Below are 23912 nucleotides of genomic sequence, written 5' to 3' on the forward strand. Positions count from 1 at the left end.
TCCCAGGACTCTCATGGCAGCACGAAAGGATAGAAGCCAGAATTTCAACAGAGAGCGAATTCCCTGCTGGAGGGTAATCCACTTTCTTTCTGGGAGAAAGACCCTTTAGCGGCGGGTGTCGATTACCATTCCTAAGAATTATAGGCGTTGTGTTGGCATTAGGTGGGATTTCTCCCTGTTTATGATTCAACCAAACCAGGACAACGTGTTTAAAACTACCGCTAGATTTTCCTGGGCCTGAGCGAAGGAGGGCGCCTTGACGAGAATATCGTCGAGATATGGTACCAATATTATGCCTCTGACCCTTAATATAGCTACCATCGCTGCCATAATCTTTGTAAAAATTCTGGGGGCTGTTTCCAGCCCAAATGGCAGGGCCACAAACTGGAAATGCTGCTTTTGGACAGCAAAACGCAGAAATCTCTGATGTCCCTGAAAAATGGGGACGTGTAGGTAGGCGTCCCGGATATGTATGGAACATAGGAATTCCTAATCCTCCGTAGACGTAATTAACGATCGAATCGATTCCATCCTGAAATGGTGTAAGCGGACCCATCTGTTTAGCCTTTTGAGGTCTAGTATGGGACGAACCAAGCCATCCTTTTTCGGTATCACAAACAGGTTTGCGTAAAAGCCGGTAAAACGTTCCTGCTCGGGAACAGGGACGATTACTCCTGCATTGAGGAGAGAGTCGATTGCTGCAAAAAACCTAGAGCCATAGCAGTGTCTTTTGGTGGCTGCGATAGAAAGAAGCGATCTCGCGGAAGCGCGTTGATGTCTATCTTGCAACCTGTGGATACTACCTCCTTTACCCAGATATCCTCTACTGAATTCTGCAGACATCTCTGAAGAGGAGAAGGCGGCCTCTTAGTCTGGGAAAGGTACTGGGAAGGGAGTTTGACTCCCTGCTGGCGTCAAGCTGAAGTGGCTCTGCCCGGCCCTGACCTGGTAGCTCTGCTGTTGGAAATGCGGGAATGCCATGACGGGGTGGCCCGAAATGATACCTTCCTCCTATCTCTCGGTGCTTGCGACCTCTGCGGGCCCCAAGCATAAGTGCCTGTCGCTGGGGTACGGCGAAAGGGCGGAGCCCTACGTTTGAAAACATGTCGACGAGGCTTGGCCTGAGGGAGAAGGAAGCTTGTACCCTCCCCCCGTTGCATCCTTAATGATTTGATCTATCATTGACCCAAAGAGCCGGGTGCCCTGAAACGGCAGATTGGTCAGTGATTTCTTTGAGGACAAATCAGTCTGCCAGACCGTCCGCCGGACGGCTACCATGTTACTGGATGCTTGAGCTGCGCAAGACGCGGCATCCAGGGCTGCTGATACCATATACCTCCCGGCATGACAAATTTGATCTGTGAACTCAGCCAGTTCCGCTGATGGTGCCCCAGGCCAATATGCCCAGTCTAAGCTGTTTGGCCCATTCTGTAACAGACTTAGCTACCCAGGCTGAGGCGAAGGCTGAACACAATGTAGCGGCTGCTGCCTCAAAGGTGGATTTTGTCAGGGATTCTATCCTCCCTATCATTGGGATATTTTAGGGCTGCCCCACTGGCGAGTGGGAGGACTGTATTTGTAGCGAGTCTGGACACTGGTGGGTCCACCAAAGGGGAGACGGTCCAGTTGGCGGTGAGATCTGGAGGGAAGGGATATGGAATCCCAAAACGACTTCCTCTCTGAAACCGCCTGGTTGGGTTCTCCCTTTCACTGGCCAACACTTCCTCAAAATCCTTGTGGGAGGCGAAGACCCTACTGGGGGACTTATGTCGCTTAAATGAAAAAACCTGATCATTAGGTTTTGATGTGGCATCCCCAATGTTAAAGGTCTCATTGACTGCGGCAATGAGGCCCTAAACCATATCTTTGACCTGGGACTCTTCTGGCCCGTACTCAGAACCCTCCTCTGAGTGTGTCTCTGATAATGCCTTGCCTGATTCCGGGGATGAGGACCGGGAGGAGGCAGACGGCCAGAGGAATTCTGGCGGTGAAATGGAGTGAGAAGGGGACCTGGGTTGGTGGTCCTATTTAAACCTTTTATGGTCCCTAGAAGGCCCAAAAGGAGGCTCCTTTGGTGCTCCTGTGTCTACTGGAGTCTGAAGTGGCAATCTGTTAAGCACCGTTACCAAGGTCTGGGATACCATGGTAAGGTCGGCCACGGACTTAGATAAGGAAGAAGCCCATCCTGGACACTCGCTGTCTCCCGTGGCGATGGATGGCCCCTGGGCGGCAGGCAAGGTGGCTTCCTCCTGCTCCAGGGGTAATGTGGGAGCTCTGACAGGCAAAACGGGGGGGGGGCTGCACCTGTTCTCTAGCGTAGGTGACACCGTAGGTCTGCTACAATCTGAGAAGAGTGGCGAGGACTGACCTGAAGGAAGCCTGACATTGCATGGTACATACAAAATATTTGACGAAGGTCACTGAAGCAGATGAGGAGGAGGAGCGGGACTGCTCTCCCTTGGGCATACTGAAAGGTTTTACCTGGTGCCGATGGTCGGGGGTAGAAAGCGAAGTGAGGGAGCACCTGTAGTGCAGTACTCACATACCCACGACCTGTGTCCCCGCCGCAGCTGCCGCCCGAAGGCTGATGAGGGAGAGAGAGAGAGCGAGGTGAACAGCCCAGCCGCTGCCTAGAAGCCTTATGAAATCCCTGCCCGGAAGTGGTGGGCGGGGCCCTGCTCCGGCCTCCTGGAGCACCAAGATGGCGATGGTACAGGAAGAGGAAGCCGGGGGCGGAGCCTGCCGGGAGGCGGAATCTGGCATCAGCCGTGCTGGGCTACTGATGGAGCCCAGGGCCATAACGCTGCCACGGGAGGAGGTTGGAACTGATCTGCACTGTGTGCTTGAACGTGTTGGCTTTTAACATAAGTATAGAGCCCTGGGCTGTAAGCCCGAGCTGATTACAGCGGTCACATTCAGCCAGAGCGGCTAGTGAGCAGATCATGCAACGCTACAGCCTCTTATCTCCAGTTCACCCCGTAACAGGGGTCAGTTTATCTGCATGAAAAGATTGCTGTCAAAAACCTTTTCTGCAGGGCGTCTCTCTCGATCATCAGGCTCTGGTGGGCGAGTGATGGGAGACGAAGGTCAGGACCAGGAGCTCCCACCTGAACACGTGTCCTGTGTTAGGGGATAGGGTCCTGCCCGTGGGATTCATGAGGATACGGGGTGGCAGTTCAAGCCGTACTCATGATCCCGGTGTGGGAATACAGATGTAGCAAATCTACTCTGTATCCCTCCTTGGTTACCTGAAAAGGAACGACGCACATTGAGGTAAGCAAGAGGCTGCGAGAGACCCCTGTCCACCTCGTGCTAACACTAAGCAAAACCGATTGTCCAACAGCCGGTCGGAGGGGTGTATACTGCGGAGGCGGAGTTAACATTTTTTTCATGCATAGTGTCAACCTCCTAGTGACAGCAGCACACACCCACGGTTTCTGTGTCCCCCAATGAGACGAAAGAGAAAATGATTTAAAACACTCTAGCAAGTCCACCTCTGAAAGGATTAAGAAATAACAAAATTAAGACCTTGGAGTGGACTAGTCAAAATCCTGACCTCAATACGATTGAGATGCTGTGGCATGACCTTAAAAAAGCGGTTCGTGCTTGGAAACCCTCCAATGTGGCAGAATTACAACAATTCTGCACAGGTTAGTGGGTCAAAACTACTCCATGCATTGTAAAATACTCATTGCCAGTTATCACAAACGCTTGATTGCAGTTGTTGCTGCTAAGGATGGACCAACCAGTTATTAGGTTTACAGAGCAATCACTTTTTCACACAGGGCCCCGTAGGTTTGGATTTTCTTTTCCCTTAATAATAAAGACCTTCACTTAAAAACTGCAAAACTGAGGCTTTAAATATGGGGAATTGGAGGAAAAGATCGCCCTATACGCGGATGATATACTCCTGTTCTTAAAAGACGGCGGAGAGGCACTGACTGAGGTCATGGGCCTTATAGGGAAATTTGGATACTTTTCCGGATTGAGAATTAATTGGGACAAGTCATGTATCATGGGGGTTGATAGAGAGTTGGGAGGTCGAGATGTGGGGGGGGCAGTTGGACACTTGAAAGTAGTTAAGGAGTTTAAATACCTCGGAATATGGGTATCTATGCCTGTATCTAGATTTCTCGAACTAAACTTGGACCCATTACTAGTTAAATTCAAAGTTAAGATGACAGCATGGTGTAAACTAGTACTATCAATAGTGGGGAGGACGAATCTAATTAAAATGATTATGATGCCTCAGTTGATGTATGTCCTCCATAATGCCCCGGTTTGGATCTCAAAGAAAAAATTTTACAAAATTAATACCATTTTTAGAGAATTGATCTGGGGGAAAAAACAAGCAAAAATTAAATTGGAAATACTGCAAAGGGGGAAGGAAGAGGGTGGGTTGGCGGCGCCAAATCCATGGATATACTTTGTAGCAACGCAGGGGCAGCACTTTAGGGGCTGGCGAGAGGAGGGGAACCTGAGCGTTATGGGGAAAATTTTGGCCCAACTGACCAACAAGAGAACATTGGTACAGAGCCTAGAAGCAGGAAGCTTTGGGAGATTAGGGAAGGACATGCCCACATTTGGACTAATGCACAAAATATGGCAACATATCAAAATTCTTAGAAGAGTTGAGGAATTGACGATATACACACCTATCTGGGATAATGTGAACCTTTCGGAATTATATAAACTGAAGGACTTTATTGATTGGGAGAGGAGAGGATTGCAATATGTGTGGTAACTATTGGAGGGGTCTGAGATCAAGCCTTTTACTGTCCTAAAAGAGGAGTTTGGACTCCCATGTAGTGGGGAATTTCGATATTTCGGTCTCAGGCATGCATTTCAAGCGCAGAAACAGACAACGAATATGACGGTACAGAGGGATGTGGTGTTGGACTATGTGTGTGAGTCCGGGGGTACGAGAGGTGTTATCTCTACCATCTATAGAGATTTATTATACTCTTACTTGGCTGGGTTTCCTCTAACAGTAAAATCTAAAAGGGAGAGAGAAGTGGGGGAAATAGTAGATGAAACATGGGAGTCTATTTTAGAGTATATACCTAAACTCTCTTTGAGTGAGCCAGGTAGGATATCGCAATTATATATTGTACATAGAACATATAAGACCCCAGAACTTATGAGGAAAATGGGCTTGAGGGACAATGCGGAGTGTCCAAGATGTGGATATGAACCTGCGTGAATGCTTCATATGCTCTGGTCTTGTCCAAGACTCTCATCATACTGGGAGGAGGTTATAGGGCTTGTTGAGAAGATATACCGATGTGATATAGGAAGGGATCCAATAACGTGTGTGTTGGGGTACGTGGAAGAGGTTTCGGTGGGGAATGCCTATAAGTCCATCATAGCAAAACTCTTATATATCGCCCGTAAGCTGATAGCACAAAAATGGATCGATGCTGAACCCCCAACGATTGGGGAGTTTGTCACTCGTGCGAATAACGTAATCCGATTGGAAGAGAGAATTTATAGAAGGCGACATACAGAAGCACACTTTGAAAAACTCTGGGCCATGTGGTTACAGTGGAGACAATCACATTGAGAAATTCAGTATTGCAGTTGGGAAGGGGGGGGGAGGGAGGAGGGAGGAGGTTGGGTCTGTTTTTCTTCTTCCCTTTTTTTTTTTTTCTTTTCTTTTTCATGACGGGGAGGAAATTGAATGTCGTGTATTTTTATATATGCAATGGAGATGATTTGAAAGCTTTGACTAAATGTAATTATAACGACATTTGAATATAATAAAATCTTTGGTTTAAAAAAAAAAACTGCAAAACTGTATTTTGTGGCTACTTGTGTTAACTTTGTCTAATATTTAAATTTCTTTGGTGATCTGAAACATTTAAGAGTGACAAACATGCAAAAGAATAAGAAAACAGGAAGGGGGAAAATACTTTTACACCTTTGCATGTAGAGCCAACATATGCTGTGAACAGGCTCCATTAGCGAAGGTCAATTCCTGCCCGGAGTCTCACAATCTACAACATAATATCATCCCTAAAGGTTACCAAACAGACAAGAAGAATGATAGCTACGCCAGCTTATCATGTAATTTATTGCTCTACACAAGAAGAAATGCGTAGAGAAAGACAGGGAGGGGGAAGCAGGTGAATAAGCCCCGCCCAGCGGACCGGACAGCGGCAGTTTACATACATCTGAACCGATATAAAAAAGATATTTATGCATGAAAGGTGCGGGGTCAGGGGGAAGCAAAAGTACTAAGAGAATCCTTATGTGACACACAATTGAATGATATCATTATATGATATCTCAAAAAAGGGGTGACAGATTCCCTTTAACAGGGTATCTTGATTATCCCTTTATAACAGATGTTGGGGAAAGAAGTTTTGGGCATGCTGAATTTCAACATGATCAGTTCTTTGTTGTCAGGGAAACTAAGATGCTATCAGAAGTCTGCACACGTAAGCACTATGGCCACCTTAAGGCCACTTTTATGGGAAGCCAATACAACTAATTACTGGCCATACAAATAGTTGTAGGCATACTTATTTTAATAAAGCGATTACATTGTCAGGTGATCTGTTTAATTCTTATGATCAGTATTTGCAAATCAACAAAAAGGAAAGCTGCCAACTCACCTGTCTCCACCCAAGATAAGGGCAGTCTTCAAGCCAGTAAATTTTCCAAGCTGGTAGAGAAGAAAGTTATCATCAGACATATGAACCGAGCAGCATCAGAATATAGCCCAGTAAGAAATAAAGCAAATCGTGACAGAGAAATAGGTAAGTGAGGAGCTGTGGCATTCTGTACCTCTTTAGTGAATTTGAGCGTCTGCAGGGCAAGCTCTCTGGTCGGTGACAAGATGAGCCCGCGAACTCCAGTTTGTGCACTGTGAGCCTTGAGCTTCTCAAACATTGGGATCAGGAAGCAGGCGGTCTTCCCACTGCCAGTCCTAGCCATAGCAACCACATCTTTGCCATCCAGAATAACTGGAATTACCTAACAAAGAATGATCTGTCCTATTACATTTTGGTTTTGCAGGATTTCAATGTTACAGCACTACGGAAGTAGATTCTGGCACACTCACCTTCCTCTGGATGGGTGTCGGTACCTTGTAACCTTTCTTCATCACTCCTTTAAACACGGGATAGCTAAGACCTAAAATGAAGGAATACAATAGATGACGATCTTAAAAGCATACAAAAAAGGGCACATTCATGTGTAGAGGTGGACAAAAAATATCTCAATGGCAAAGTGTTATATTGTAGTGAACTGAAATGAAAAGGGTTTGTCTATCCTTAAGAAAGGTCATCAATATAAGATCAGTGGGAGTCTGACATCTGGAACCCCACTTATTAGCTGATCAGTGTAGGGAGAGGAAAAGAACAGCTCCATACACTGTGTAGTAGTACTGCTGATCAGCTAATTTTGAAGAGAAAAAAAAAATTGATGACCTCACCTATCCTATGGATAGTTCTTCAATATCAATAGAGGACAGTGCCTTTTACAACACTATCTACTTTCTCATGATCTTGCACCTTCATAGCGTTGATAATTTTTTGTACAATTTCCACATCCTTGTACTGGATTACACACTCGATTTTTCACAAGAAAATCAGTAGTGGAAAACGTGCTGCATATCTCTCCTGTGCTAGCACACCAGTCGGCTATGTGCACACAACGTCTTTTCAGATGGATTCCCTTGAAAAATTTTTTAAAGGGGGTGTCCACTACTAGGACAACCCCTTCTCATACCCCAGGCTTGACACCGATAAAATAAAAAAAAGCTTATGCTCCCCTCCCGTGCTGGCACTCACTCTCCCCGGGGCTCTTATTCGGTTGTTGTGACACGTGACCCCCAGCGCCCAAGCAGGGCTGATGTCACTGTCCTCGCCTTCGGACAAATTGAACATGAAGAGGAAGAACGGCCTACAGCTGATCTCTGATTTCCTTTTCATATTCAATTAGTCTGAAAGCGAGGACATGACACCAGCACTGACTAGGTGCTGGGGATACATGTCACAACAACTTCATGAGAGCTCCATGGAGAGCGTGTGCCAACACCACAGGAACGGCACTGGCAAGGGAAGCGACTATAGGCTGTTTTTATTTTATTGGGGCAAAGCTGAAATGTTAGCGGTGGAGCAAAAATGATTCAGCAAAAATAACAAAAATGCCAACGAAGTCGCTTCAGAAAAAACATCACCTGCGTTTTCCTGAAGCGTCTTTACCTTGGAAAGCTGAGAGGACACAGGCGTCTCAGGGTGTGTTCCCACGGTCAGTAAACGCTGCAGGTTGTAACAGCATAGTGGATGAGATTTCAAGAAATCCCATGTCTACTATGCATGCTCCGACAACCGCGGCTTCCCTGTGGACACAGACAAGCGACGCATCTTTCCAGAACGCAGCATGTCAATGTATCTTGCGGAGACGCGAGGCTCGGCAAGATAAATTTCACCCATACAATGTATTGGTCGTGGTGATTCCGCAGGGTTCAATGAACACATGCGGATTCACCTGTGTTCAATAGTAGGCAGCGCTTTGGACGCAATGGACATGTGCTGCGTCCAAAGCGCTGCCGATTACTGACCGTGGGAACGTAGCCTAAAAGTTGTTGTGTGCACATAACCTAAGACTTAACCAGGGCTGCAACTCTTATTAAGTATATGTGCACACATTGCAGATTAGCCTGCAGAATTTTCTGCAGAGAATCCGCATCTGTTGGCAGAAAACGCATGGCAAAACGCTTGCGGTTTTCATGCGGAATTGATGCAGATTTTAATGAGGTTTTGCTGTGCAGATTTGTTACTAGGAATGAATGAGAGAGTTTTTGACAGAGAGAGATTCTTAATTTACCATTGACTAACATTGGTTGTGCACTACAGTGCGGATTTGATGCAATTCTGCTCATCCAAAAACGCTGCGGATCCGCATCAAAATCCACAACATGTGCACATAGCCTAAAGAGAGTATCTAATCGCCTTTCTTTAGGAATGCTTTGCCCCTCTGCCTCCCATGAAAGAAAACAGGAGTATGTATAAAAGGTGATCACCTAAAAATATTTTATTTACTGTGTATTCCCAGTGCTTTGTTTTCGTACAAGCACTTTACTGTGTGATTTCGATGGCCACATGTTTGCATTGATTACTTAGCCCACTTGGCACTTAATTTTACAATATACATCTTCGATGTGGTTATTGCGATCAAAACATTTATGCACTTTTATTTACCTGTGACATATCCTACGGCTATGTATTTAGGCTGCTCAGGACTCACTCTCCTTGTGTTCCATACCCATATAATTATTTTGTGTCTTAACTTCTTTTAAATTTGATGAATTAATAAATACTTTTGATTTTACTAGGGTTTTTTTACTTCCCATCCTTTTGGATATATGAAAAAATCTAGTAGATAAAACTTGGCACTCAAAAAGGTTGCAGTAAATGATAACTCTCTATTTAGGCAATCTTTATGGTTGTTTAACAACCATAAACAATGCCTTAAAAAAAAAGTTATCATTCAATGCAACCTTTATGATTGCCAAGTTTAATCTACTATATTACATACAGGTTGGAACCAAACTTGGGCACCGCTTCACATACCAGGAGTGCTGTATATTTCTCAACACATCTATGAAAAAATCTAGGTTATATGCATGTAAATATTACCCTAGTAAGCTACCAGCACAATGAAATATATAAGAGCATCAGTAAGCAAAAAATACCATAATAGGGTGCCCAGAGAATTAGTTTAGGACAGTAGGGGTGATTCCCCCCACGTGTATCGCCGTTACCAATGCGGCTTCATCAGGGGAAGGTGTCTTTGTTTCTTAACTCCTAAAGATTGACAATTAACACAAATAGCATGGTCACGCCACTGGCCTTAACTGTGTCCTCCCCGATAAAGTAATCAGAGGCAACTTTGTGTCTTTAGAATTGGAGGGTCGAAAGGGCACTGAAGCTGCCTGAATACAGCGATCTGCAAGCTGTACAGACTACAGAGATGGCCGGTAACCAAAGCAACCAGCAGTAAACTAGAAAATGAAATATTTCTCTGTTCTTAACAACGGAGAGGACTTTTACTATGTGAATTTAAAATTTGGTTTTCACAAGCACTATGCAATCTTACCTATTTAGGAAGGTGAGAGTACCCTTTTAACATTTATGTTCATGGGTTGGGCAAACACAACACAATACTAAATCTTGTTTACAGCCATTATTAGCATACACCTGGTGTCACAACTGTTGCGGATATCCCCGGGCCAGGGGCTCCTTCCCTGTCCATAATGCTAGGGGCACCCTAGCTATCCCTGTTCCGCGAATTACTTCTAATGGTGAAGACACTGGGGCCACATACCTTACTGAGCTCTTGATTCCACCCTAAAGTCTGTTTCCTTCCCCCACCCTGGAAAGAGGGGAACGGTAGGGTATGGCTATATGCCAACCAGAGTAACAAGGTAATACGAACAGGGAAAAAGGAAAATATCAATCGTACAAAAATGCACTCACAAACAACAGAGTGGTGAAGGATGAGAAAAACCAAAGGAGAGTATTTGCAAAACAACCAAAATCTTGTAACAGTCCACCAAACGACTTCTCAAACAATACGCCACCAACTCCTGAACCATGCAACAATGAAGCTAACACTGGCAATGCTTACTTGCCAAAGTCCAGTTTATATAGGAGAGGAGAGTGGTCAACAGTGAACAACTGAGAATCTAAAGCAGGTAAGCTTCCAGGAGCTCTCAGCTGAGTGGATTAACCGCTGCATTGCTAGAAGAAACCTGCACCATTTAGCGCAGGAGTAGGAGAAATCAGATCGTGTGGTCTTATGGCTCTTCTCTATTGCGGCAACCCCGTGACACCTGTGCTGCCTAAACAGAACACTAGCAGTGACATACCCATAGACTGGAAACCACCAGATTTCTTTTTCTTCTTGTTTTGTGCTCGGACCAGCTGTCTTGTATCCAGCTCTGTGTCTGAGCCGGCATCTGCTGCTGGAAATGATGGAAGATGCTGGAAGAGGTAAAATAATACATTTAAGACAAATGAAAAACAGTCCTCAAAGAAGTGGGCACCAATAAATAATTGGACACATTCCTGGAATTGGCCTCAAGTTATGGCTCAGTGCTCTACAATACCAAAATAGAGCTCCAATACAGTTACACGGCCTCCCTATACTAGCAGGAAAAAACACCATCACATGCAGTAATACAGAGGTATACTCCTCTAGAAGCAGTAATAAAGTGCAGAAAGCTGCATGGGGCTCCAGGTGCTGACATTAAGCCATATGCATGAGGCTTTCAAGGGAACCTCTCATGACGTTCGAACTATGGGGAGCATGAATCAAGACAATTTGGTGCTATATTACCCAGATATGTTTCACCTTGTAATGCCTTTCAGAGAAAACATACTTTGGAAAGCCAGCTATGGATAATGTGCCTTGGATGACAAGTCTGAGGTCTGTTCCATGTCAGATTCTACAGTGGGGGAAATAAGTATTTGATCCCTTGCTGATTTTGTAAGTTTGCCCACTGACAAAGACATGAACAGTCTAGAATTTTAATGGCAGCTTAATTTTAACATTGAGACAAAGAATATCGAAAATAAAATCCAGAAAATCACATTGTATAAATTATATAAATTTATTTGCATTTTGCAGGGAGAAATAAGTATTTGATCCCTCTCTCAAACAAGACTTTATACTTGGTGGCAAAACCCTTGTTGGCAAGCACAGCAGTCAGACGTTTTTGGCAGTTGATGATGAGGTTTGCGCACATGTCAGGAGGCATTTTGGTCCACTCCTCTTTGCAGATCATCTCTAAATCATTAAGATTTTGAGGCTGTTGCTTGGCAATTCGGAGCTTCATCTCCCTCCATAAGTTTTCTATGGGATTAAGGTCTGGAGACTGGCTAGGCCACTCCATGACCTTATTGTGTTTCTTTTTGAGCCACTCCTTTGTTGCCTTGGCTGTATGTTTTGGGTCATTGTCTTGCTGGAAGACCCAGCCACGACCCATTTTTAATGTCCTGGCGGTGGGAAGGAGGTTGTCACTCAGGATTTTATGGTACATGGCTCCATCCATTCTCCCATTGATGCGGTGAAATAGTCCTGTGCACTTAGCAGAGAAACATCCCCAAAACATGTTTTCACCTCCATGCTTGACAGTGGGAACAGTGTTCTTTGGGTCATAGGCAGCATTTCTCTTCCTCCAAAAACGGTGAGTTAATGCCAAAGACCTCAATTTTTGTCTCATCTGACCACAGCACCTTCTCCCAATCACTCACAGAATCATCCAGGTTTTCATTGGCAAACTTCAGACGGGCCTGCACTTGAGTCTTGCGGGCACTGCAGGATTTTAAACCATTATGGCGTTAATTTGTTAAAAATGGTTTTCTTGGTGACTGTGGTCCTAGCTGCCTTGGGATAATTAACAAGTCCCCCCCACCCCCATGTAGTTTTAGGCTGATCTCTCTCCTTTCTCATGATCAAGGATACCCCACGAGATGAGATTTTGCATGGTGCCCCAGATAGATGTCGATTGACCGTCATTTTGTATTTCTTCCATCATCTTACTATTGCACCAACAGTTGTCTCCTTCGCACCCAGCATCTTACTTATGGTTTTGTAGCCTGTTCCAGCTTTAGGCAGGTCTATGATCTTGTCCCTGACATCCTTAGGAAGCTTTTTGGGTTTTTTTAATTCGTTTATTAAACCATAAACAAGTGTACAGCATACATACTGGTAGATAATGTTAAGCATAATATAAAATACACACGTTTCACACGACATTAAAATGTACAGTAAAATGTAAATACCAGTTGCATACAAATAAAGCAAAACATGTGAATTAAGTCACAACGGCCTCGTGTTATTATTCCAGTGATGAGATCTGACTTCTAAACCGTACCTACATCTACAAGAACAAAAACTATTCCGCAGCCTACTTCCACATTATTAGCTGTTTATTATGTGACATCCTCACTCTACAAAGTAAAGGCCCCGTCTCACTAAGCAATCTCGGTAGCGAGATCGCTGCTGAGTCACAACTTTTGTGACGTAACAGCGACCTCACCAGCGAGATCGCTATGTGTGACAGCGATCAGCGAGCGGCCCCCCTGCCGGTATCGCTGATCGCTGGAAGAAACCTCTGGACATTTCTTTGGTCGCTGGTCTCCCGCTGGCCAGCACGCAACGCTGTGTGTGACAGGCGGGAGACCAGCGATCAGGTGTAAAACATAATAAAAAAAATAAAAAATATAGTTTTTCTCACCTTCCGACGTCCCGTTCAGCCATCCTGCCTCTCTCCACGCTCCGGTCCAAGTAAGCCTTTGCACGAATGACGGCGAGACTTTGTTATCCCTCAAGACGGTGACATCTCGCGGTCATTCTCGCAAAGGATCACTGGGACCGGAGCGTGGAGAGAGGCAGGATGGCTGAACGGGACGTTGGAAGGTGAGAATAACTATATTTTTTATTTTGATTCTATTTTTTACAGCGATGGCCAGCGATGCCGGGCACTCGGCATCACTGTGCTGATCGCTGGTGAAGCTGTCTGTGTGACAGCTCACCAGCGAACACATAGCGACTTACTAGCGATCCTGACACCTTGATATCGGTGTCGGGATCGCTGGTAAGTCGCTTAGTGTGACGGGGCCTTAAGGTGAGAGGAATTCCACCTTTCCCATATCTTTTCGAATTTACCTGGGCACCCTCTGTTCTGATATAACGTGCGCTCATATGGAATAATCGCGTTCACCAAACTGATCCAGGACCCGAGAGAGGGAGATGAACTCCCCATCCATCGTAATGCCATTACCTTTCGTGCCATAAACAATGTCTCCCTTAGGAAAATCCCAACATATTGACCCCATGCCTCCTCATCCCATACTCCAAATAGACAGACCAGCGGCTCAAGGGGAACAGGAATTTGTACCAGAGATGTCAATAGTGATGTCACCTCCCTCCAATATTGTGCAACAATAGGACAACCCCAGATCATATGAATAAAGTCTGCATCCTTGAATGGCATCTCAAACATTCCGATGATTGGTATCGGCCCATCTTAAAGAGCCGAGTTGGAGTCAAATATGATTGATTTATAATATATAATTGTATCATCCTGTTATTAACAGACGGAGATACCTTGGTTGATGACTCTAGAATTTCTTCCCATTCCTCTCCTCGTGTATCTGGGATGAGCCTTTCCCACTTCTTCCTAACGGAGTCTATGGTGGATTCTGTTCCTGCTGACAACATATATGTATATAGAGAAGAAATGAGACCCTGGGGGCCCTGTGATTTAAGGATCCCTATCAAGGGTAAAGATGAAATAGCGTCATCTATACCTGTATTTCTCATGTGCGATTGAAACGCTGACCTTAGCTGCAAATAACGAGAGAACTGAGACCTCGGGACACTGCGATTAACTTGTAGTTGTTCAAAGGAGATCAAAGTTCCATGGTCATACAGATCACCTATCGTAGAGACACTATACTGAGCCCAAAACTCGGCGGATGGATGTTCAAGTAACGCCGGAAAGTAACCATTATTCCATAGGGGCATCTCAGCCACAATATCCTCAAATCCAACCACCCTCTTAATCTGTTTCTACATTGATCGTGCCAGACGAAGCAGGGGCAGCAGTCGCGAGAGACATTTGTTTTCCTCATTTCCAAAAATCCCAACAGGCAACTAGTTTGTGCGGCATGAAGTAAATGGTTTTCAGAATTAGGCAGGTGACCGCCGGGCATCCACGTGCTTATGGCTTTGGCCTGCCCAGACAAATAATACAGAAAGAAATCGGGTAATGCTGCCCCCCCTCCCTTTTTGGGCCTCTGCAAAGTGGCTAGCTTAAGTTTGGGCCTAGTTTCCCCCCATATAAAAGATGTGATCTGGGAATTCAAATTAGCGAAAAAGGATCTGGGCACCACTACAGCACTATGTTGAAGAAAGTAGCTAAGCTTGGGGAGTAATATAATTTTAATTAAATTAATACATCCGGTCACAGACAGTGGAAGTTTACCCCAGATCGCAAATTTGACTTTAACCATCTCCTGCAGCGGATATAAAGTTGCAAATCAAGTTTACTGAAATATGGACACCCAGGTATTTAAAACTGGTTACAATGGGTAGCAGGGAGAGTCTCAAGTCGTGGCATTGGAGCATGGGAAAGAGGCATCAAAGCAGATTTCTCCCAATTTATAGATAGGCCAGAGTATTTACCGAATTTATTTATAATAGTGATTACTCTTGTTAGGGTTTCCCCCGCTTTGTCCATAAATATCACCATATCATCAGCATATAAGCCTATGGTATCTGTCCGACCCGCTATCTCTATACCAGCATCATCAGGGGAAGATCTTATACGAACTGCCAGTGCCTCAATAGCAAGAGCAAAAAGGGCCGGGGAAAGGGGACATCCCTGACGAGTTCCCCTATGTAGTGAAAATGGCTCAGATATGGAATTATTTACGATGACACGGGCCTTAGGCTTCATGTACAAAATACTGACCCATTTTTGGAATCTATCACCGAATCCATACCTCTGCAAACATGCACGAAGAAAAGGCCATTCAAGAGAGTCAAAGGCCTTGGCCGTATTCAGCGATGCCAATGCCCACTCATTGTCCGGCACCAGGGAGCTACATTGGACCACTGACTGGACTCATCTAATATTGATAGAGGTGTTCTTACCAGGCATAAAGCCAGTTTGGTCATAGTGTACAAGATCTAATATGACTGAATTCAACCTTTCGGCCAAAATTTTTGTGAAAATCTTATAATCCACATTTACCAATGATATGGGTTGATAAGATCCACAATCTAAAGGGTCTTTCCCCTCCTTTTTAAGAACTATTATATTAGCCTCATAGAAGGATTCCGGCATGCATCCCCCCTCCCAAATCCCACGAAACACCGTCAACAAAAGGGGCGCCAGTATCTCCTGGTAATTCCTATACAGTTCAACAGGGAATCCATCCGGCCCAGGGGCCTTCCCAGAGGCCATATCCTTTATGGCATCCTCCACCTCCTCCAGAGTAAACTCAGCATCCATAAAGGCCCGCTGGGAAGGACTCAGTACGGGAAACCCTATATCTGACAAATAATTTAGACACCCCAGGCCATCCACATCAGTCTTTGAATTATACAATGAACTATAATAATCAGAAAAACATTTTAGTATTTCCTCCGTTGAAGAAACCAGAGTACCATCCAAGTTGCGGACCTGTAGAAACGTGTTAGTTGTATTATCCTGTCGCACCAAATAAGCCAAAAATTTACTAGCCTGATTCCCCATTTCAAATTAAGATTGTCTAGTAAAAAATAGTTTACGCTTAGTTTTAGTATCAATATATTGAGTATGTAACCTATGAGCAGTCAACCAATCCACCCTATTACTATTAGTTTGATCAGATATATAGGCTGCATCCGAATCGCTCCATCTCGCCATCCTCCTCCGATGTCACCTGTTTAATATAAGAGATCGTAGAGGACAAACAACCCCTCAGATAAGTTTTAAGAGCGTCCCAAAATATATTAACATTTCGGGGTTCAGGATGGGACGAGACGACGCAACGTAACTGATCCATCGTTCTATCAGGCGATTTTATCAACTTCAGCCAAAAGGGGTTCAATTTCCACATTATCCTATTGGTCGATGGGCCATATTTAAGTTTAAGAACAATCGGACTATGGTCTGAAATTCCCCTACTACCATGTTCAATATCATCTACCCATGTCGCCAGGCTGCTGGATCCAAAAATGTAGTCTATGCGAGACAGAGAGCGTTTAGTGGAGGAGTGGCAAGTATATTCCTTCGTCTCAGGATGGCGCATTCTCCATAGATTCAGCCACCCCCTTCCTGCCATAAATTGTGACAGCTGGGATGTAACCGGGGGGGGGGATGTCTCGCTCTGCACTCCGTCGCCTAGTCTCAGTTTATCTAGATGATTATTCATAACCAAATTAAAATCTCCCATACAAATAACGTGAGCACCTGGGTAAGTCAGGGCGAAACTCAATGCCTTATGGATAATTGACATATTCGCTGGGGGAGGGTTGTAAATACACAGGATAACATATTTCGCTTTTCAAAGTATGTCTTCTCTGAAATGAAGCAGTGCTGCAAAATAAAACATACATGGCTGCAATATGGCAGCCAGTGTGTTATACCTGCTGTCTGTGGTTCAGGCAGCATGACTCACATGAAAGGTTCCCTTTAATTTGTTTTGTAATAACAAATTATGTAATCTATATCACACAACTGAAAATTGCCACTTCAGTACACGTTTAACTGCAGAGCTCACCTGCCTAAGTACACGGTTAACTGGAGAGGTCACCTGCCTAAGTACACGGTTAACTGGAGAGGTCACCTGCCTAAGTACACGGTGATCCGGAGAGGTCACTTGCCTAAGTACACGGTTAAGTGGAGAGGTCACCTGCCTAAGTACACGATTAACTGGAGAGGTCACCTGCCTAAGTACACGGTGATCCGGAGAGGTCATCTGCCTAAGTACACGGTGATCCAGAGAGGTCTCCTGCCTAAGAACACAGTGATCCGGTGAGGTCACCTGCCTATGTACACGGTGATCCAGAGAGGTCACCTGTCAAAGTACTCCGTTAACTGGAGGTCATCTGCCTAAGTACACGGTTAACTGGAGAGGTCACCTGCCTAAGTACATGGTGATCCAGAGAGGTCACCTGCCTAAGTACATGGTGATCCAGAGAGGTCACCTGCCTAAGTACATGGTGATCCAGAGAGGTCACCTGCCTAAGTACATGGTGATCCAGAGAGGTCACCTGCCTAAGTACATGGTAATCCGTAAGATTATGGTGATCTGCAGGAGGTCATCCACTGTCCGCATTTCTTCTCTCTGTATAAAAATGAATTTCTGTTGTCTGTTCTTTATGCACAGATAAGTTGACTACTGTAGACCAATCTGCACTAAATTTGGCACAATCCAAGAGCCTGACCTAACTAAGGGTTTAGACCGGGTTTCAGCTCTCTCGGACATATAGTTTGAGATATTCGTAAAAATTAAAAAATTAAAAAAAAGGAAATTTTATTCATTTAATAATATTAATTTATAGCTGTGGTGTGTATTCCCCCCGCAGACAGGACACCCACTATGACACATTTATATGTGGTGTGTATTCCTCTATGGACAGGACACCCACTGTGACCCGTTTATATGTGGAGTGTGTGTTCCTCTGTGGACAGGAGACTCACTGTGACACGTTTATATGTGGAGTGTGTGTTCATCTGTGGACAGGACACTCACTGTGACACATTTATATGTGGAGTGTGTTTCCTCTGTGGACAAGACACTCACTGTGACACGTTTATATGTGGAGTGTGTGTCCCTCTGTGGACAGGACTCCCACTGTGACACATTTATATGTGGAGTGTGTGTTCCTCTATGGACAGGACACTCACTGTGACACATCTATATGTGGAGTGTGTGTTCATCTGTGAACAGGACACTCACTGTGACACGTTTAAATGTGGAGTGTGTTCCTCTGTAGACAGGAAACTCACTGTGACACGTTTAAATGTGGAGTGTGTTCCTCTGTGGACAGGACACTCACTGTGACATGTTTATATGTGGAGTGTGTGTTCCTCTGTGGACAGGACACCCACTGTGACATATTTATATGTGGAGTGTGTGTTCCTCTATGGACAGGACACCCACTGTAACACGTCTATATGTGGAGTGTGTGTTCATCTGTGGACAGGACACTCACTGTGACACATTTATATGTGGAGTGTGTGTTCATCTGTGGACAGGACACTCACTGTGACACGTTTATATGTGGAGTGTGTGTTCCTCTGTGGACAGGACACCCACTGTGACACATTTATATGTGGAGTGTGTGTTCCTCTATGGACAGGACACTCACTGTGACACATCTATATGTGGAGTGTGTGTTCATCTGTGAACAGGACACTCACTGTGACATGTTTATATGCAGAGTCTGTATTCCTCTGGGACAGGACACCCACTGTGACACATATATATGTGGAGTGTGTTCCTCTGTGGACAGGACAGCCACTGTGACACGTCTATATGTGGAGTGTGTGTTCCTCTGTGGACAGGACACCCACTGTGACCCGTTTATATGTGGAGTGTGTGTTCCTCTGTGGACAGGACACCCACTGTGACCCGTTTATATGTGGAGTGTGTGTTCATCTGTGGACAGGACACCCACTGTGACCCGTTTATATGTGGAGTGTGTGTTCATCTGTGGACAGGTCACCCACTGTGACCCGTTTAGATGTGGAGTGTGTGTTCCTCTGTGGACAGGACACCCACTGTGACCCGTTTATATGTGGAGTGTGTGTTCATCTGTGGACAGGACACCCACTGTGACCCGTTTATTTGTGGAGTATGTGTTCATCTGTGGACAGGTCACCCACTGTGACCCGTTTATATGTGGAGTATGTGTTCATCTGTGGACAGGACACCCACTGTGACCCGTTTATATGTGGAGTATGTGTTCATCTGTGGACAGGACAGCCACTGTGACACGTTTATATGTGGTGTGTGTGTTCTTCTGTGGACAGGAGGACACCCACTGTGACCCGTTTATATGTGGAGTGTGTGTTCCTCTGTGGACAGGTCACCCACTGTGACCCGTTTATATGTGGAGTATGTGTTCATCTGTGGACAGGACACCCACTGTGACCCGTTTATATGTGGAGTATGTGTTCATCTGTGGACAGGACACCCACTGTGACACGTTTATATGTGGAGTATGTGTTCATCTGTGGAGAGAACACCCACTGTGACACATTTATATGTGGAGTGTGTTCATCTGTGGACAGGACACCCACTGTGACATGTTTATATGTGGAGTATGTGTTCAGGTCACCCACTGTGACCCGTTTATATGTGGAGTATGTGTTCATCTGTGGACAGGACACCCACTGTGACCCGTTTATATGTGGAGTATGTGTTCATCTGTGGACAGGACAGCCACTGTGACACGTTTATATGTGGTGTGTGTGTTCTTCTGTGGACAGGAGGACACCCACTGTGACCCGTTTATATGTGGAGTGTGTGTTCCTCTGTGGACAGGTCACCCACTGTGACCCGTTTATATGTGGAGTATGTGTTCATCTGTGGACAGGACACCCACTGTGACCCGTTTATATGTGGAGTATGTGTTCATCTGTGGACAGAACAGCCACTGTGACACGTTTATATGTGGAGTATGTGTTCATCTGTGGAGAGAACACCCACTGTGACACATTTATATGTGGAGTGTGTTCATCTGTGGACAGGACACCCACTGTGACATGTTTATATGTGGAGTATGTGTTCATCTGTGGACAGGACAGCCACTGTGACACGTTTATATGTGGAGTATGTGTTCATCTGTGGAGAGAACACCCACTGTGACACGTTTATATGTGGTGTGTGTGTTCTTCTGTGGACAGGACAGCCACTGTGACACGTTTATATGTGGAGTATGTGTTCATCTGTGGACAGGACAGCCACTGTGACACGTTTATATGTGGAGTATGTGTTCATCTGTGGAGAGAACACCCAGTGTGACACGTTTATATGTGGTGTGTGTGTTCTTCTGTGGACAGGAGGGCAGCCACTGTGACACGTTTATATGTGGTGTGTGTGTTCTTCTGTGGACAGGAGGGCAGCCACTGTGACATGTTTATATGTGGAGTATGTGTTCATCTGTGGACAGGAGGACAGCCACTGTGACACGTTTGGAACACATGGAGTGTGCCCTGTGGGTGGGCAACTGCTGATCTCCACACAGCACTCACCACTTCATCCTGCTCTGGGAGCCCAGTGCTGACGTCGAACTCCCCGGTGTCGCTGTCGTCGCCGCCCGCCCTGTCCAGCTGCCTCTGCTTCCTCGCCCGGGCCCCCTTGCGCTTCTTCTGAGCCATGTGTCCGTACAGTAGAACCTGACTACCCAAACACGAACCCGGGTCCCGTCCCCACAGCTCCGGCACAGCACACACGTGTCCCCACACCCGGAAGTGTCCGCGTCACTTCCTGGATTGTACCATTATCCCTAGAGGGGGGTGCTGTTGGTTCTGTTGTCGTGTTTTCATGCAAAGTGTCTTGTTCCCCTGCTGCACTTGTGTAGTAAGAGCAGGGCACTGGGCTGGTGTGGGGACCGGCTCTATGGCACAGGTCCGGGGCATAGCCGGGATGAGGGCGCCTCCTGACTAGTGGCGCGGTCCTAGAGCGCCGTTGTTGTGCTATTGCCATGGGAGCCCGGGCTGCTGGGCCGTGAGTGAGCAGGTAACGGAGGCCACATACAGGCAGAGGCCGCTGTATACTTATTATCTGCTGCTTGTCACATTACATGAGCACCGGGGGCACAAAGCAGCTGCCCCTGGCCGAGCTGTGTGCAGGGGCAGCATGTCGGCGCAGGGTCTTCCTCGCTCCGTGCTTGTGTGGTAGCCGCAGGTCCGGTTTAGGCTTTGTTCACACCTGGAGTAGGAGCTGACCTGCAGTACCAGCAGTGGCCACTACAGCGTGTGTGGCGCTATCATGGGCTGCCTCCTATGTGGGTACATCAGGCCAGTGCTGGAGCTGATCGGTGGGGTTTCCGACCACCATAGTTTAGTCCAGGTGGAAATGATGGACAGGACCAGTTTTTTCTTTTGATAAATTCTCTATTGTAGGACAACCCCTTCTCATACACCGCGGGAGAGAAAGTGCTGACACCGTGTGCACGGCGCCGGCACAGGAGGTGAGTACTGGCGGTATTATTTTATGGGGGACAAACATTTTGATCAAGAATGGGTTGTTCTAGTAGTGGACCACCGAGAGACCAGAATGTTGTAGTCCCACCAGCCATCACTTCACCACACACAAGCCCCTCCTGGGTCTTGTACTGTGTAAGGCCTCATTCACATGTCAGTGTTTGTATGTGAATGCCAGGAGTGGAACTTCCAGAGAAAAATTATAATTGCCGTATTGACACCTCTTCTGTGTTTTGGAGACCCTCCTAGTTTTGGCATGCAACCACTGATGAAGTACTGACATGTAAATAAAGCCGAAGGCTAAGGGTTTCCAAGACTTCTACTATATAGGTTTCTTTCATTGAGTTGCATTCTCCAGTTGACCTGGAGTCCGCACACGTCGTTGTGCAAAAGCACCACCTTCATGTGCCATTCACTGTGATTGCATGTCAGAGGTGGGGAACCCTTTTTCTGCCAAAGGCCATTTGGATATTTAGACCAGGGTTCCCCATCTCCAGTCCTCAAGGCCCACCAACAGATCATGTTTTCAGGATTTCCTTTGTATTGCACAGGGGAAGCAATTATCACCTGAGCAATAATAAGGAAATCCTGAAAACATGATCTGTTGGTGGGCCTTGAGGACTGGAGTTGGGGAACCCTGATTTAGACCATCGCTCAGAAGCCCTACAAAATGATCACCTTGAAATGTATCCTGCTGTAGTTGGTCAAACGTTTATTTAACTTGCCCCTAATGTGAGGGCCGGAGATGCTTCTCTTTGGTGCAACGATGTTAGGTGGGATTGGTGATGTTGCTACTCGCAATGTGTTAATTCATTGTTTTGATGCCTTCAGAATGAATCTACAATTTTCATAGTCATGAAAATAAAGAAAAATCTTTGAATGAGAAGGTGTGTCCAAACTTTGGTCTGTACAGTATACATGTACACAGTGTATTACATATTTACAATTTGTTACAGTTTTTTGTGTTCTAAAGTTGTATTCCAATAAATATATATTATGTTCTATCTAAATATCTTGATTATTGGATCATAAAAATGATTAAATGTCTGATGTTCACATTGTACTACAATAAATTTTTCACTTAAATATAAGCAATATATGTGGGAGTCGGAGTCGCAGGTTTGGCTTACCGACTCCACAGCCCTGCATACAGCGGCTTGTGAAAGTATTCACCCCCCCCCCCCTGCATTTTTTATGTTTTGCTACCTCACACCCTAGAATTTCACTTTTCCCAAATAACCCTCCATGATGGCACCACAGGAGAATGTCACCTCATCCTAATAGGGACAGGAAACACAAAGAGGTCAAATAGACCCTACCAACTCCTCTCCCCCGTGTTTTTCCTGTTTTTATTGGGATGAAGAGGTCACACTGCTCTGTGGCCGGCGGCAAAGACTGCTATTTACCTGAATAAGCCGTGCAGCAGAGAACAACTCCTATGCCTTTCAACTTCATGCTGCTCCTGTCTCCTCAGACTCAGGACTTCCCATCCTTTCTGCTCCCTTCGGTAAAGTTGGATGGTTTCAGGCTGGGGGAGTCCATGAGCTCCCCAGCCTCACTCTTTGCTTCCCCTGTGTGCCGGCGCGTGCGCGCAGCTGGAGGAAATGTAGGAATCTGGACGCTTCCACTCTAGAATGCATTCCAGGACGATCAGCGATAACTGGCAGGGGGGCCAGTCGCTGGTCAGTGTCACACACAGCGATCTCGCTGGTGAGATCGCTGTTGCGTCACAAAACTTGTGACTCAGCAGCGATCTCGCTCGCTATGTGTGATGGGGGCTTAACTCATGGCTCAGTCTGTACCACTGCTCAGAGAACATCTGCAGAAAACAATTCAGACTCTTTTCACTAGAATGGCTGGTGAATCATCAGAAGTCAGACCTAGTCCCCTCCAGTATTTTACTGGACTCCAAGAAACAAACATTCATCTTACCAAAGGAGAAACCAATCCAATTAACATCCAAAATGGCCTTCCTGCGGAGCCAGAATTCTGTTTCCATTAGAACTGCAATGTCAGTCCTGGGCTGCATGAACTCATGCATTCAGGCTATAAACTGGGCCCAGGCCCATACCAGAATTCTACAGACTTGCATCCTTTCAAATTGGGACAGATCCCCGGAATCTCTGAGCAGGAAGATTCCGGTGCCCGATCGGGTAAAGTCCTCTCGGACCTGGTGGCGCAATCCAGG

The 23912-nt window shown here is 45.8% G+C and overlaps 2 protein-coding genes across 8 annotated transcripts in view; one reads left to right on the forward strand and one right to left on the reverse strand.

The window, feature by feature from the left end:
• The window catches only part of DDX54 (DEAD-box helicase 54), a 51140-nt gene extending 30099 nt beyond the window's left edge, over nucleotides 1-21041 (reverse strand). The window contains exons 1-5 of the mRNA XM_073554115.1: nucleotides 20771-21041; nucleotides 10880-10994; nucleotides 7067-7137; nucleotides 6790-6978; nucleotides 6618-6667 (exon numbers count right to left, since the gene is read on the reverse strand). Of these exons, the coding sequence (XP_073410216.1) occupies nucleotides 6618-6667; nucleotides 6790-6978; nucleotides 7067-7137; nucleotides 10880-10994; nucleotides 20771-20896 (551 nt within the window). The 5' untranslated portion in view covers nucleotides 20897-21041. The remainder of the gene's footprint in view (nucleotides 1-6617; nucleotides 6668-6789; nucleotides 6979-7066; nucleotides 7138-10879; nucleotides 10995-20770) is intronic.
• A 1-nt stretch (nucleotide 21042) lies between these two features.
• Nucleotides 21043-23912, forward strand: part of RITA1 (RBPJ interacting and tubulin associated 1) — a 42366-nt gene continuing 39496 nt past the window's right edge. The window contains exons 1-3 of one of the 7 annotated variants that reach the window (XR_012222057.1): nucleotides 21054-21257; nucleotides 21644-21711; nucleotides 22556-22611. The gene's annotated coding sequence lies outside the window, so the exon portion shown is untranslated. The other 6 variants (XR_012222058.1, XM_073554117.1, XM_073554116.1 and 3 more) reach the window with 6 other exon arrangements.

The sequence above is a fragment of the Dendrobates tinctorius genome, unplaced genomic scaffold (genome assembly GCF_039654945.1).
Source record: "Dendrobates tinctorius isolate UK_male_01 unplaced genomic scaffold, ASM3965494v1 ptg000206l, whole genome shotgun sequence".
In the NCBI taxonomy this organism is placed as follows: Eukaryota; Metazoa; Chordata; class Amphibia; order Anura; family Dendrobatidae; genus Dendrobates; species Dendrobates tinctorius.